At 48.8% G+C, this 15,927-nt stretch overlaps 2 protein-coding genes across 2 annotated transcripts in view; one reads left to right on the top strand and one right to left on the bottom strand.

Moving 5' to 3' along the window:
* Positions 1 to 561: 561 nt before the first annotated feature.
* THYN1 (thymocyte nuclear protein 1) lies at positions 562 to 5,094 on the top strand (the record flags this gene model as incomplete). Its single annotated transcript, XM_035897464.1, has 7 exons — positions 562 to 598; positions 1,605 to 1,834; positions 2,326 to 2,394; positions 3,127 to 3,219; positions 3,908 to 4,003; positions 4,656 to 4,806; positions 4,918 to 5,094. Coding segments are annotated over 7 exons (723 nt in total), but the record flags the coding sequence as incomplete, so codon positions are not given.
* A 686-nt stretch (positions 5,095 to 5,780) lies between these two features.
* VPS26B (VPS26, retromer complex component B) overlaps positions 5,781 to 15,927 on the bottom strand; it is an 11,993-nt gene continuing 1,846 nt past the window's right edge. Inside the window, exons 3-8 of the mRNA XM_009642159.2 lie at positions 15,835 to 15,925; positions 12,266 to 12,422; positions 11,253 to 11,417; positions 10,294 to 10,469; positions 9,477 to 9,619; positions 5,781 to 8,888 (exon numbers count right to left, since the gene is read on the bottom strand). Coding sequence (XP_009640454.2) covers positions 8,742 to 8,888; positions 9,477 to 9,619; positions 10,294 to 10,469; positions 11,253 to 11,417; positions 12,266 to 12,422; positions 15,835 to 15,925 — 879 coding nt within the window. The 3' untranslated portion in view covers positions 5,781 to 8,741. The remainder of the gene's footprint in view (positions 8,889 to 9,476; positions 9,620 to 10,293; positions 10,470 to 11,252; positions 11,418 to 12,265; positions 12,423 to 15,834; positions 15,926 to 15,927) is intronic.

Consider the following 15,927-nt stretch of genomic DNA (forward strand, 5'->3'; position numbering starts at 1 on the left):
TTGGCGTAGAAGGTGGAAAAGTTGATGCCACCCGCTCTGGCAGAAGGAGGCCAGCGCAGAGCCAGATAACTTCTCCCGGGCTGCTGGCAGAGGGGGGCAAGGGTTGGACCCACCAGCTTGCTCCCTTTCCCCAGGGACTTTCCATAACCTCTGCGAGCAACAAGCTGAGCCAGACACCCCTGGTGCGAGGCTGGACCGAGCTCTGGCGGCAAGCTGTTCCCTTATCTCCGAAAGCACAGCTCTTGCATGGCACAGCGGGGCCGCGCACAGGCCAAGCACCTTCGGGACTTTCCTCCGACAGCTGCGCCGCTCTGGAAAAGCAGCCCTGCTGCTCGTGTCCACCAGAGCTCTGCTCTGCAGGGCCCGCCTGCCTCCTCCAACACGCCGAGGGTGTGGTCCTCTACCAGTGCCAGCATTTGCACTGATAGAGGAAATAGAACTGAGCTCAAGGAAGGGAATGTATTTACCCAGCGCTTACTTTACAGCTTTTACTGTTCTCTGTCTCGGGTATCTCTACTTTTTTCAGCTTGCATGAAAAAGCAGTAATTCTTCCTTCTCCTCTCCCCAAGCAGAAAGAGAGACAAAGGAGCAGTAGCAGGTCTGTGCTGACATTCTAACTAATTTAGCATCTCTCACTTGAGGCTCCAAGCTATAGTGAAACTACAGACAGTCATCTTAACCGTCTGTCTTTCAAAGCCACATGTCACAGAGACACCATTTCCTCTGTAAAAATGGGCTGAGCATCCATGTGTGACTGAGACAAGTCTGCTAGCCACATGATAGGGACAATAATGTATTCTCAGCACAAGGTGGTTAAGAAATGTAACTCATGCCCATTTATGAAGAGCTTTCAGGTGCTACGCGTTAAGAGCTGGTCAGCCAAAGTATACCCAGTGTAGTGGCAGGAAGCTGACGTGGTACCTTCTGCAAAAGAACAAAAAGCAAAAACCTTGCACTTGAGGCAACATTATGTGGTGTTTCAGGTGTAAGACGAAAAAATTACACAATTGGCTCATCTGTGCCACTCATCTGCTTAATCAACTCCGGCAAATAACTACCTTCTTACCCTATAATCATTTCTTATTAGTTGCTTTTTGCTGTCTGGGTCCTGGACAAACAGGGCTATAGACCCCTTCTGAACAGGTAGCACAGTGGAGGCTTAATCTAAGGTTTCCAGCTACTGCAGTAATTGAAATCGCTCGTTGTGCTGCTGAGTTTTCCTCTTATTCACCAGGCACACCTAAATCAACTTTGTTGCCTGCAGTTGATTTCTCAGCAATTAATTAAAAAGAGATTCAACTACACTTCATGTGAGCAACATGGTCTGTCCTGGCTTTTTAATGATTAACTATGACTATTAAACTATGTTTGTGCACACTCCAAAAAAAAAAAAAAAGTCCTTATTTCAGATGCAAACTAGAAATACGCGGAAACACTGGTGCGTGCTACCTTACACCTAGTATCTGGGGTGCACCAAACTTCTGCTGCAGTCGAATACCAGCATGTGAAACTAGCTTGGATGACTAAAAGTGTTTCAGCACCAGTCCTTACCAGAAACAAAATGTGGTTTATCTGAATGGTCTTTTTTTGGTGTTGCTTTTAAGATAAAAAGGAGCCTGATGCTAAAATTGCCAAAACTGAGGAGGGGAGTTCAGATAAGGAGGAAGAGGAGAAGTCCACGAAACCTCCAGCTGGGAGTTCCAAGTCAGGATGGAAGAACTGGAAGAAGACAAAAGAATCCGACTCCGGTGGGGAGGAAAGCAAGATAACGTATTGTCACTGGCTTCTGAAATCAGAGCCAGAGAGCAGGCTCGAGAAGGGAGTGGATGTGAAAGTAAGCACCGACACCCATCCTTAATCAACAAATTAGAGAAGCAGTTTCACTACTACCCAGAACATTAGTGCCTGAATGCTGAGTTACAGGATCAGACAATTCAGATTGTTTGCAATATTAACGCTATTGCATCTTTACTTCTCAAAAAACATTTGTCTTCCTGGACGTAGAAAGAGATAATATTGTTCTCTTCCAGGGTGACAGACCTGGGGTTTGATACTTGTAATAAGAGAGGAAATTGGGTCCTCAGGGTGCTTAGCTGTTGATAGCAGGGGCAGCATCTGTTTCTGACTCTGCCTTTACACCGCGGCAGTGTTCCTCCTTTGTGAAGGCTTTTCTTTAGCCCCTGTGGGAACCAAAAAAATTGTGTCACGTTTGTACTATAATTGAAGGAGCTACTAGGTACAAACGTTTAGGCACCATGTAGACAGTGACACAATAAAGATCAGGCTACCTCCTGAACTTAACCTGTGTTTCATTGCATTTGGCAGTTCAGCATTGATGACTTGAAAGCTCAGCCCAATCAGACAACCTTTTGGGATGGAGTAAGAAACTACCAGGTAAGGGGCACATGTCGCAGATGGAGTCACTGAAATAGCACTAGAAAAAAGGTGGCTCTCCCCACAGATAACTTGTTCCCTTTGCCTGAAGGATTTTTTTTTGAGCCACTCTGCCTGTTTTTACTGGTGCGTTTTGACCGGAGTCAAAACTCCTGCTTAATTGCCTCTAGGTCAAAGGTAATTTCAGGCTGGGTCAAATCATCCAGTTTTTCTTTAGCGTGGTCTTTAGCTTAGGCCAGCCTTTATTTCCCTTGATGCCTTCTAGCAAGTCTCTGCTAATACTGTGCCTTGTCAGCCTACAGTTTTCTGTTCCAGGCCTCTCTGCAAAGGAAATCCACGTGTGCTTCCCCTGCTATATATGCTTCCCCCCTCTATATGACCTGCTCTGTTGCTTGTTTGCTGACAGCTGACTTAAGCCTTCTGCTATCTCTGAACGAGGGTGGCTGTTGAGATTCCCACACACTTTCTAACCAACAGGATCTTTCTCTTGAGCCTTGTTTTTACTTCATTTAATTGCAGCACAAAACACCTTTACAACTGTAGGGAACCTTATCTGAGCAGCTCTGAAATTTAATTGCAGCACAAAACACCTTTACAACAACTGTAGGGAACCTTATCTGAGCAGCTCTGAAGCACATACACCTCTCCTGTTGTTCTTGTTCCTAGCTGCTTATAATGAAATCCTGAGAGCGTGATGCAGATTGCTCAAAGTCTCTTGTTTACACCTGACAGGCAAGGAATTTCCTGAGAGCCATGAAGCTTGGGCAGCAGGCCTTCTTCTACCACAGTAACTGTAAAGAGCCTGGCATTGTTGGCATCGTCAAGGTGAGTGCCTCTTTCTCGTTCTGTGTTTCGGGACAGGGGGAAAAGTAATAATTGGTGGGTTATCAAACAGCTCATGAGCCCTACTTCTGTCTCGGCACCAAAGGAATGCAAAAGTTGTCCAGTCAGAGCAGCGAACGAGCCTAGGGCACCTCAGCTCAATGGTACGTATCACAGCAGGGCGGACTCTGGCATCTTTCCCCAGAGAAATGGAACCACACCGCTGTTATCCTGCTGACTTTTCAGAGTGCTTCCAGCCAAGTTAGGTGTTGCTCCGAACTGATGAAAATCTGATTCACTAAATTCTAGTTGGCCGAGCCTGCAGACAGTAGTGTAAAACCTAGGGCACAGAAAAGCTTTTTCTTTAAGAGGAGAGCTCGTCACAAAAAGACTATCTTCATCTACCCAGTTTTCCTCTGTTGTGTGTGCTCCTTCCACGTTGCTGTCTGAAGAGGTGATGATGCTTCACTGAGAGTCGTACAGTTCTGCAGTGCTTCGACCCAAGAAATGTAAAGGAGGGAAACATATCCCACCATTAGAATGGAGTTCAGGGAAAGCAAGGCTGATTTTTGCACCAGCATTACTCCTTGTGTCTAGTCACAGCTTTCTCAAGGGCGTTTCATACCCTTTGCTGACAATAGTTTTGACCTGATGGGAGCTTGTCTCACATTCTTCTCCCCTTCTGCTTCAGATCGTAAAGGAGGCATACCCTGATCACACACAGTTTGATCAAAAGGATCCTCATTATGATTCCTCCAGCAGAAAAGAGAACCCCAAATGGTCCATGGTAATGTAGTAAACTACATACAGCTGTTTCAAGCTCTTGTGTGCAAGCTGAGTGAAGTTAGAAGCCTCTTACCATCATATTGCATATCTTCTTAAGCTTCTGTCCTGGCCTGGCTACCCTTTTCTCTCTCAAGAGAAAATCCAATCCTCATTGTTTTCTCTACCTTTTCACTGGTCTCTTCCAGAAGGCTGCCAAAACATACCTCCCTAAATTTTCAAATCTTACTTGGATGCAGAGCTGACCTCTGTGCACAGCAGAATTCTGGGTTAAGAAAGAGAAGGAACATCTTTTAGTAGCACTCTCAGTCTATAGCAAACAAAGCTGTAGTTCTGAGGCACGCTAAATTATAGGGAAGTGACTGTTCACTGGCTGGCTGCATCCCACTTATTAATTTTGTATTGTCTGTGACAACATGAATGTATGTTGCTAGTGCACAGTGCTAAGATTCATGTGAACAGATCACCTGCCTGAAGTATCTGGAAGTTATTTTAGCCTTGAGCAAGGAAAAGCTACCATACCATTATAAGATAAGATCAGTCATTTGCTTCAGTTTAAAATCTTAACACCCCCCCCCCCCCAAGATCTTTTGTGACATCTGGAGGCTGTATTGTCCTTCTCCAACGGTGCTCCTTTGCTGCCCATTGCTTCCCAGGTGGATGTCCAGTTTGTGCGGATGACAAAACGTTTCATCCCCCTTTCTGAAATCAAGGCTCACCACCTGGCACACAAAGCAGATGGAGGCCCCCTAAAGAACATGATGCTCTTCACAAGACAACGTCTTTCCATCCAACCACTGACACAAGGTAAGAACTTTCTTCTCTGGATTCGGTGCCATCCCCTCTGAGAGGCAGCCCTCACTCAGAGAACTTGGAAGTTCCACTGATGGCTTTTTCTTCCTTACCTTTTCAACGCAGAGGAATTTGATTTTGTCTTGAGCCTGGAAGAGGAAAAGCCACGTTAAGAAACTGACAGCAGCACAGCTTCTACCCAGCCCGCTGATGCCTCCTCCTAAACCAGCGTAATTCTCAAGTTTACTTGCTCAATCGCAGCAACAAGAACGTGCCCGCACATGGTTCGCAGCTACATGTCCCTTATTCTGACACACTGTTATTTTTGCTTATTTTTAAATAAAGCCTTTTAGAATCAAATTGCAGCTACTCCCATTTTTAATTGTGGAAAAATCTGCAATTTTATCTCTTGAAGGATGAAACAGGTACATCCTCCTTGAGGAGGTTTACTACAGGACGCAGTGCAGTTCCACATACTGCAGAGGAACATTTTTCTGTGGAAAGGTATCACTAAGCTTCTGTCTAGAACAAGAAGATTTAGGTGTATATACATGTCCAGCCTGATTGCTGCAAAGCAGATCACAGTTAACTTCCTGCAGGTACAGAACTTCCCATGTTATTTTAGTACTGACGTCAGGGAAATGGAGGAGAATAAAGCTAGCTTGCTAATTTTTACACGGGTCCTCCGCCAGCACAGCTTCTAAGCAGTGACATAGCTTAAAGAAAGATCAAGAATTTATAAAGATAACAAAGGACAAACTCCTCAGGCATGTTTGGAGGGCTGCACAGTATGGCACTGAAGAAAAATGTCTTAATACCGTGAAAAAACCCAAATGAAACCAGACCCAGGCCAGGCAATATAAACCATAGCAGACAAACTCATGCACAGCATTTGACAGCCAGGGCTGGCTCTTTTTAATTGGAGAGACAAAAAACCCAAGTTTTAAAATACAGCCATTGAAAAGACGACGAATTAAGAAACAATGTAAACACAGCAGAGGCTTAATTACAGGTTGCACTGCTTGGTTTAGTACTTGCACACTCCCCCCCCCTTGCCTGACTCCGCCTGGGAGAGAGGGAATGACCCAAGTAGTGAACAGAACCACCCAGCTCAGGGGGACACGACTGCTCCAGTAGTGTCTGCCCTCTACCATGCTAATGAAACGCTTCTGTAAAGTACCTTGTCCTGGAGTGATCTTATGCTTCAACTTCTCTCTAAAGAGGCTCAGCACATCTGCTCCACCCCGGACAAACAGAGGGCCTAGTGGCTAACGGGTTGAATGGTCCATTTAGATTAAGTAAAAATGGGGATAGTTTCTAAATTCTGGTTCCACAAGTAGGGACACGCAGGAGAGGGGCACAAAGCAGGGAAAAAAAAAACCCAAAACAAACCAACCCAACGTATAGTCTCATGCACCTTTTCCAAGTAATCCCTCCAGAAGTGATGAACAGATGTTCAATGGAAATCTCCTTACAGTGCATTGTCTTATCAAACAATTATCTTATGTCCAGTACTGATGCTGTTCGGCCAGTAAACACAACACTCCTGGAATGCAGAGACATCTTCATCCATGGAGTTTCTTTTAATACCACATGGCCTACAATCAAGAGGAATAGGCAAGGAAAAGAAATCTAGGCGGGATGGGAGCTGAGGGAAAGCTAGAGGGCGGTTAGGGTGCTGCTGTGCTCAGCCGTGGAAAGGTAAGTCTGCTATCCCCAGGGGCTCCCAATGGGAACTTCACTTGTCTCTAGAAGATTGTGTATTGCCACAGCAGAGGTGGTTCCCCCTACCCAGAGGGGGGAGTAGGGTGAGTGTCAAAAGCAACACCCAGATTCCTTTGCCATGTGAGACCTGCAGCAGGTTACCACCCCTTGCCCTGGCACAGCAAGGTAGTTGTCTAAAGTAAGCTTTTGCTTCAGTCTTAGGAAGACACGGCGCCAGCCTGTGGCACAGACTTCTCATGTAAAGGAAAGCAAGCCACGTCTTCACTAATACAGAGCAGAAACATGGTGTGACACGAGCATTCAGCAGAGATGAGATCATTAGTGTCCTCTACAACAGAGCGAGACTGTCCAGCTCTACTAAAAACCACAACCTTACACGTGGTGAGTAAAAGATAACTTACTTTGGCAAGCAGAAACACACATTTATCACTGAAATACAGTAGCTGTCGTAGTACATAAAAGCTCCCCTTCCCACCCAGGCCCCATTCCCTCCACCAGCACTGTTCCACTAAACAAAGCAGAAGATACTTCCATTTCCCAGCTGCAAGACAACTGTTCTACATTCAGCTGTAGGACAGAGGCAGAGGAGATTCATTCCGGAGTCAAAAGGAAGCTGGGGAAAACCCTAGCAAGCCACAAACTTGCAGGGAAATCCAGACAAATCCCACTTGCTAGAGCTCATATCCCAGCATTTAATACAGGCTTGTCTCTCCATCTGGTAGGAGGTCTAACCACCTGCTTCCTTGAAGGGCATCTAAACAGGATGGATATTCTCCAGACTCAAGTCAATCACATCTACAAAGCCACATCTAATTTTTAATGGAGGAGTGATTCCCTTCTGGGAACGTTCTCATGATTCTACTTAGCTGAAGACTAGAAGCAGCTTATTTTAGAAAAGAAAAACCCCACATTCAGGTTCTCAGTTCATGGCATACCCTCAGACCTCACTGGCGATTTCAGCTCAGGCCTCAGGAATGTGTCCCTGGAATCAGAGAGCTCTAACATCCTTCCAGTTGCTGCTTGGCTTCATCTAGCAGCACTCACAGGCCACAAGCTTCTTAAAACAATTGCGTCCACTTTCTGTCCTTACTAATCCTCATCCCGCAGGCGTGAGGGAGCAAACAAAACAATACACACGTGTTTCTATACTGCTGCCTGTCCCTGCTACAAAGCCTGCTCTGTCACAAGGACAGACACACAAGCAGGGCAGCATGTGCAGCATAAGCCTGCTCCCAAGAGCGCCCTATTTACTTCTCACTTTCTGAAACTATTCTCTAGACTTCTCAAGGCTGGTCTGCCCCTGCTCTGCAGCAGCAACTGGGACCTGTATGAGTGCAACAACCAGAGAGACCGAATGGCAGGGGCATTCAGGCTGCTGCTGGGACGAGACTAGGAAGGCACTGCTCTCGGCCAGGAGCCTTCCTGCCTCCTTCTTCAGTGCCCACCCAGCAGCACTGGGACCTTCACCGCTCTGCCCAGCCTGTGCCACCTCCTACTGCATTCGCCTGCCCCGCTCCCTCCAGCCTGCCACAGCTCCCCCTTGACGCCACACGGCCGTCGGGAGCTCCACGGCGAGGACGGCGCAGCACGCCGGCTGCCCTGCTCCGCGTGGCTGCGTGGCAGTCCCAGGGCTGACTCAACTACATTAGATAACTGTTTGTGACAAGGAATCCGATGCCAGCACGAGGAGGAAGGGGAGGCAGCGAGGGGATAACGCTGAGCAATTTCAAGCAGGCCGCACCTCAGTCTCCGACTCCCTCCTCTACCTTCCAGCTAATCACTGTGTCATTTTCCCCCGTGAAGATTTCAGAAAGGCGAGAAAAACATCCATCCTACACAGCCCCAAAGCAACCTCCACACCGCTGGGAAGAAGCAGCAGGTTTGGCCTTGGCTTGCTCTCTCCCTCCCCGCTGCCACACTGAAAGGGTCTGGGGGCAGAGAGGAGATCAGGCAGCTCCGCAGCCTCCGCACACGTGCCTCAAAGCAGCCGACCCCAGAGGAATGTAGTTGGTTGGGAAGCACCGAGGTACCTTCGACTCCGCACCACCAGTGCTCCAGCTTGCCTTGCCCTCCCATCCCCTTCCCACCCTACGAGTCCTTTGAAGAAAGGAATTAAGTCAAAACCGGATATTTATTTTCATGAAGTCTCTGAAGTGGTTTTTTTTTCTTCCTCCTTGCTGCTGTGTCCCCACTGGCTCCACAGCAGCCTTCCTCTGCCTGGCCTCTCACTGCCGGCCGTTGTTCTCTGCAGGCTGGCTGGGGGTCTTGGCCTCGGTGTGTGAGGATGTCCCCTCAAACCGCTGGGAGGCGATGGCTGCTTGGTGGGACATGCTCTTCCTCACTATGTCTCCTTTCCGCCAAAGCACCACCTCCTGTAGTAACACAGCCAGCAGGGCTTGTCAGGGCTTGTGAGACCTTCTCCTGGCCCCACCCAGACCCAAAGGCTGCACCAAGCTGCCAGGCGAGCAGCTTGCACCCAGTGAGAACTCAGCCCATGCTGGCACGTTGTTCCGCCCGCAGCCAGGTACATGAGGCCACTTGCAGTGGCAAGCAGAGGCCTCGCAATGCAGCCTTCCTGAAAATTTGGGTAGAGCACTCCTCCCCAGGATCTAAGCACACAGAAGCAACCCACTGGACGTCAAGGGCAACTCTGTCCTATTGCCATTGGCTACCACATTGGAACTGTGATAAGGTGAAGCACAGAAGCTCCACCACAGGGCAACAGAGGAAAAGTCATCCCAGGCGGGCACCTTCTACGTGCATCCCTACCACCACACACATCTGACCTGCGTGGACCATTCCCTTTAGACCCTCTTTGCACACTCTAACTCATCTAGTCCTTACAGATTCTCAGGCAAGAACATGATTCTCCCCGAATCCAAAATTCCCAGAAGGTCCTTATGACATGGTTCCCCAAGCAACAGTCTACAGGTCCAAGAACTAACAGCTCTGTTTCTTACCTGCTGTTTAAAGTAACGTCTCTCTTCCTCATCGATCAGCACCAGATTGAGGTAATAACGTACCGAGAACTTCTTATTGATGTCCCTCATCGTTGGAGTCAGCTCATAGCCAGCCAGAAAGAGTCTGATGGGAATGGATTCCCCTACAAAGTGCACAGAACCATCAGCACAGACAGAATACACAAACTAGGAGAGCACCAGCAAAACAAAACTCTCACTAGGACACAAACTTTGTGACCACTTCCACAAGTAGAGTAAGATGAGCTAGAAGACCCCAACTCCCTTGAAAACTCAAGCACGCTTGGTCCATAGCGAGATCCTGCCCTTGCTGACAGCTATTCCACTTCTGCTTTAACAGCATAGGACTCATTTGTGACCTGCATCAAGACAGCACTGCAGGAAAAAAATGAGTAAGGTGACATTTTTCTCTGGCAGGTGACTCTGCTGGGCAATGGAACTGGAAAACAAGAGGCACAGGAGATTGGCACAGAGCTAGAACACCATCTTTCTGCTCCAAGTTGCAGCAATGCCAGCTGGTGGCCCTTGCCAACAGTGAATTTACATCTATTCCTGGTTCTGCCACTGCTTCATCAAAAGAATTAAGTCATTGCAACTCATGCCTCAATTCTTCCTCATCACACCAGCGAAGGAAGGGATCGTGTTTCATCACCTGTGTAAACTGCCCTGAGTCCACCAGTGCAACAGGATGCATACTACTACTGAGCACACAGATGCAGCTGTAGATACTGCGGGACTCTTATTCCCACCCCAAAAGACTCCAGAACAGGAATTTTGAAGGGTTCATCTGCCCTCTCACCTCTCACAGGTGCCCCATCCATGATCTCATATTTAGCTATTGTGTCATTCTCATGATACACATTGGGTCCGGTCCCTGTTGTTTCTCTCTTGATGATATCTATCTCCATGTGTTTGATCTTGATTCGCACCAGCAGGAAGTAGATCTTTCCGACAATCACATCTTTTAAATGATACCTAGCACATGAAGGAAGAAAGCACCACAATCAAACACTGCGCAGCAGACCCGGACTCCGACTGAAGAGCGGGAACTTGCCTGTCAGGCACTTTGCTCCTATCAGCCACTCAATTTCAGATGGCCTATCAACCACCTCCACTAGCCTGCTGTAAACAGAACAGCACCTCATCTTTCATCCTCCAGTCTTTTGGAAATCGACAAGAACATGTAGCATGATCAGATAAATTAAAAACAGGATTTCAGGCTGAATATCTGCAAGAAACCTCTGGGACAGCAAAACCTCCAAAACCAATTTTTTAGGTCAATTAAAACTAACCCAAATGTTACACTGCAGGGAGAATTGCTGGCATCAGCTGGGAAAGATGCACTGGAAGTAGTTTAAAAGAGTTGTTTCCAACTTCTGTGCCTGAATTAAGCTCCCACCTCAGCTATATTATCTGGTATAAAGCAGACGTTATGCTTTGAAGACACTTGGAAATACTGATCTTGCCGAGGATACAGGGAATGTGAAGTTACTGCAACAGCCTCACGCTGTGCTCCAAGCTCTGTAAGCCACAGCCATTGCTTCCCACTCCTTGGTCCCATGAGCACGTCTATGGGCAAGGAGAGGAACCCAAAGATCCTCAACCAGGATCTGAACCATCCACCAGCCTCGCTGGAGCGCATGAACAAAGAATCCCTGTGAGAATCACATGCAAGACGTGTGCCTCGGGCTTCCAAACCAAGCTGTCCCCTGTAGCAGAGGGTTCCCCGCAGCCACTGGCTGCTCTCCACACACTTACTTGGATTTGTTATACTCGAACTCAATGTGCAGGCAATCCTCAATCCCCACCTCCATCTTAATAGAGGAGTTGAGCTCTGGGTAGGTGCTCAGGGTGTGCACAACTATGTCCATCTCCTTCACCACATCGTTCAGCCTGCGGCTGACAGTCGCTCGGAGGAAATACCTGCAAGGAGAGTCCCCCCCCATTAGGGTTGTACAGATAGCAACAGAGATGAAACCGGGAGGGACACGGGGCTGAATGGATTGCACTGGGCTATCCAAGCAGTCTTACTGGTACCTTGACTTCTGGAGCAGCCAATACTCCATGTTGGAAAAGACAGAAGGGAATTTTCAAACGGAAAAGCAGACTCTTCTAAGACTTCTCTAAGCTTTCATGCATTTGTGAGCCTGCGTTACCTAAGCACCATTTTGGGGATCTGAGTAACAGCTTGCACATGTTAAAACCACTGCCCTTTTGCAAGGGATTAGATCACACCAGTCTCCACAGACACACCTCTTTCTGCAGATCTCAGAATTTTCCAACCCCCCGCTTTGAAGCCGATGACTGGATTTCAAGTCAACTGGAGTGCCTAGATGTGAAATACAGTTCGCAGCATATGAACAAGATGCAAGCTAGGCATCTGTTTGCATATAGAGCACAATTAAAGTTGACAAGACTGATTACAAGACAGCGAAAATGTCCCCACTGGAGACTAAAACAGACAATTTCTTTTGGTTTTTGAATTACCAAATAAATTAGAAAGTATTAGGTTGATTCAGAAGGGGCTGGTTTCTCTTGTCGCTTAAATGGTGCAAAACAAGTTCCATAAAGCCTGATGCATGCTTATAGAAGTACAGCCCCCAAAGACAGCCTTTTGCAAATCAGCCCACCAAAATTGATTTGGAGTTACATTGTCAGCTTGCAAGGCTGTCTGGGAAGGGATGCTGCACTCCAGTATCTTCACAGTAAATATCGGGACTTGCACACTGCACAGAACCAAGAACTGGGGTCAGCAAGGGGAGGAGACTCACCGTAACTTCACATTCTGCCCCGTGTAGGACTCGTAAGGTTTTTCCACATGTGTGAATTCAAAGTCAAATGTCTGCGACTGAGTGAATTCACCAGGACGGGCCAGGTCTTTCACCAGAGACACAAACTCATGGTGGTTTCCTCGGTCATAGTAGAGTTCTAGGAAGACACAAAGTCCAGGTTAAGCACCGATGCTTAATCCCACGTGACGCAGTGAGGAAAGGCAGGAGATTTCACAGCTACAAGCAACTCTCTTGTACAAATCTCTATTTCCTTCAGTGCTATTCAGAGAACCTGCAAGTGGCTGCAACGTACTGCACATGTTCACGGCTCTCCATCGGAGCCAGCTGCAGGCCAGAACTTTCCTCCCCGAAACACCTACTGCAACGAATCAGGAACTTGGCTTGCCTTAGAACGGCATGGGTCGCCTATTATCAGTATTAATTATGTTCACCCTGTTTGAGAAGAGGAGCCAGCAGCTCACGCAATCCCTTCCAATAATTTTCTACACAACTTTCCAGGCCGAAGGCATTGCCAGTGTAAAAAGAGGAAAAACCACCACTGCTTCTCTGGAACAGCAGTGACAGGGCAAATATGAAGGGCTAGGAGGCTTATCCTTTGACAACAGAGTTTGAGTGGTCTTGGTTCGCAGCGGGGAATAAGTAACAGCAGAGATTCTCACCGATTCTGCACAAAGCCAGTGTTCAGTGCGTGACTACCAAGCATTGAGGCAGTTGAGTCAACTGCTCCGCCAGCCCCAGGATAACACATTAATGGCCATGTGAGCACCGATGAGGGAAGAGCATTCACCTCTGGAAGCACTGTTCAAACCAGGTTGAGTAACCGACATGGTCACATTGCTTCTGTTTTCCCCACAACCTTCTTGCGGCAGCAGAAAACGACTACAGGTTTCCTCATTTAATGAAAGCAATCCTCTCTACGCTTCCACAAAGTTTTCTCCCTTAAGTCAAAGCGACAGAAACTTTAAACTCTGCAATTTGCATGAACAGCTCTGGATTACGCATAACCATCAATGAAACCTGCCCTGCCCAACCCTGCGCGTGAGCTGTCTGACTCAAGACATCCACACAGTCCTTCTAAAAGGTAAAGCCTTAGCCAATCTGATAGGGTTAGATGAGGAAACAAAACCCCAAGTCATCAGACAAATCATACACACACAAGTTCGCTGTCAGCACTAAACTGTGCAGAGGAGGCTTCTGACAGGTATTGGTAGAGTTCAGGAACCGCAGCGAGACTCAGTTCTCTGCTCCTTGTGATGCACAGTGAGATTTCAGCTTTTAAGCAATGCCTGTTTCTTACACCCCTTTGCTCACCTTATCTCTGTAATGGAAATATTGGCACTAGAACACCCCTCGCTTAGGTGGAACAGCGTGTGCCATCAAGCCCTTTAGGCTGGGCACGCAGGTGACATAAATAAACCAACTCTCTCTGCACGGAATATGTGTCCATTGAGAGGAAAGTGCTTGCTGATGTGACAGGGAGAAGCCACGTGCCACATAAAAAGAGGAATATATCATCTTCCCACATGATGCAGAAGGCAACGATGGAATTTAAAGCAAGGGGAGGCAAACGTACTAAGCTCTCTGCTACCTCAGAAGGGCACAGATTGGCACGTGGCAGCCCTAAGAAGAGGAAGGATTGATGTTTCCCGCACTTTAGAAGACATTAGCACGTCAAACAGGTATAAGCTGTAATTTCAGGTTTTCAGAGCTGTAAGGCTTCCAGATTAAGAAAAAAAACCCAAACCTGCCAACGTTTTGGTGGCCTGCTCAGGACACAGTAACCGCAGGCGAAACGAAATCTTAAACGGGTTCTGTGCTGACCGGAGGCGGCGCAGGACACGGCGTTCACAGCCTGGACCCCAGTGCCTGGTCTGGAACAGCCACCTTCCCTGTGACACATCGCTCCTTTGCGCCTCAGCCTCCCGACCTGTTACATCGTCTCACCTAGCCACTGATCAGCGGGAAGTCAGAATATAAGGCAAGCTCTTTTGAGATGGAAAGAGTTACGGAAGTGCCATCAGCAGGGCAAACTTTCGCGCTCTAATAAAGTGGTGTGATGGGCAAAGAGGCTGATGTGCAGCCACAGCAGCTCCTAACACAGCCTGCTTGGGCAATAATGGGAATTCAGAGCAGTTATTCTAAATATGTATGGCTCAAAAGCCTTCCAAAATGGGGAATCGGAAGCAGGCGAGGCAGCAGAGAGGAGACGGAGCGGAGCAGGAAGCGAAGTTCATGCTTAATTTCCACTGACGATCATAATCAAATCGCAGGGGGTTATAAGCTAGCTCCTGACGAACGGGCTCGCTTACACCCCATCATTTACAGGCTCTCTCTGCCTGTGCTCCCCTTTCTTTCCAAAGGCAGCGTTACGCACGAGCGAGGCCAGCAAAAACACTCAACAGCAGTATCGGGGTTGGGTGGGAAAACCTCTAGTTCGCTTTCCTACACCGCATGATTTGCAATGCAAAGGTTGCCGGCCCACGGCTCGCGCAGTGATTTTGAGGGCTAAACCCGGGTACAGAGAGCCGCAGGCGTGGGGCATCGCAGACGCCGAGCACGGCCGCATCCCTGGGAGCGTCTTGAACTTATTTTGGCTTGTGGGTCTCAGGCGTGTCCATGAAACACGGACATCTCCACTCCGACCGGAGAGTGGGCGTGGCAGCTACCTTTCCTCCAAGAAAGCAGGAGATATTAAATCTGGGTTGGTTACAGGCACAGAAAACCGCAAGTTTTGAGCAACGTGAAGTCACCCAACTGCGCAGGGATGCGTGGTCACCCAAAGAAGAAGAGAGTAAAGCGTGGGATCAGCCGAGCTGAGCCCGTAGGCCTCCAGAAAGCTGATCTGCCCGCGTAAAACGCGTTGTGGGGTCGGGACTGGGAAGGTGCCGCTGGCAATTTGAGACGTACGGGCAAAACCCACCCGGATTCACCGGCCTCGGCAGCGCCGTTGCTTCCCTACCCGAATCAATAGGCACGTGAGAAATGCAAACAGACAGCTCGTAGAGCTGTGAATAAAGACAGCCCGGAGAATACCGCCCAACAGCCGGCGTTGCTAGGATGCCCAGGCTCAGACCTGCATCCGCAGGACGGGAACCGAATTTTACCCTACCTCCGAGCGCGTGCATTTTAGAGCCGAAATCGGTGACCGAGGAGGAGCGAGAAAATAGGACGAGAGGACAATGACCTGGAAAGGGACCGGAGTTCCCTCCCTTCCGCCGGGGCTCGAGCCCAGAGAACGGATGGGGTTGCCCGGCTCGAATGGAGGCCCGGAATGGTGTCAGGCGGCGGTGGGAATTCTCGGCGCAGCAAAGCGCTGCTCGGGAGCGAGCGTGACCCCGCTTCGCACCAAGCCAGGGTTTCCGTACCGTAGGGCGCAGCGACGTTCCCAGGACTCACGCCAGCGTGCGTGCCCACCAGCCGCCCTCCGAAAGGCGAGGGGAACGTGCCGGCCTCCGCTCCGAGGAGGGGAGGCACCCGGCCGGGGATGCCGGGGACCCGCAAGGCCATCCCGGGGGCCGCAGCAGGCCAGCGCCCCGCGCCCCGCTCACCGATCTGCCCGATGAACTCCACTTTGATGCCCTGGTGCTCCAGCCGCTTGTTGGGGTGCTTGAGGGTGAGGACCCCCCGCCCGGAGACGGTCT

This window comes from Egretta garzetta, unplaced genomic scaffold, assembly GCF_000687185.1.
Source record: "Egretta garzetta isolate BGI_Z169 unplaced genomic scaffold, ASM68718v1 scaffold207, whole genome shotgun sequence".
In the NCBI taxonomy this organism is placed as follows: domain Eukaryota; kingdom Metazoa; phylum Chordata; class Aves; order Pelecaniformes; family Ardeidae; genus Egretta; species Egretta garzetta.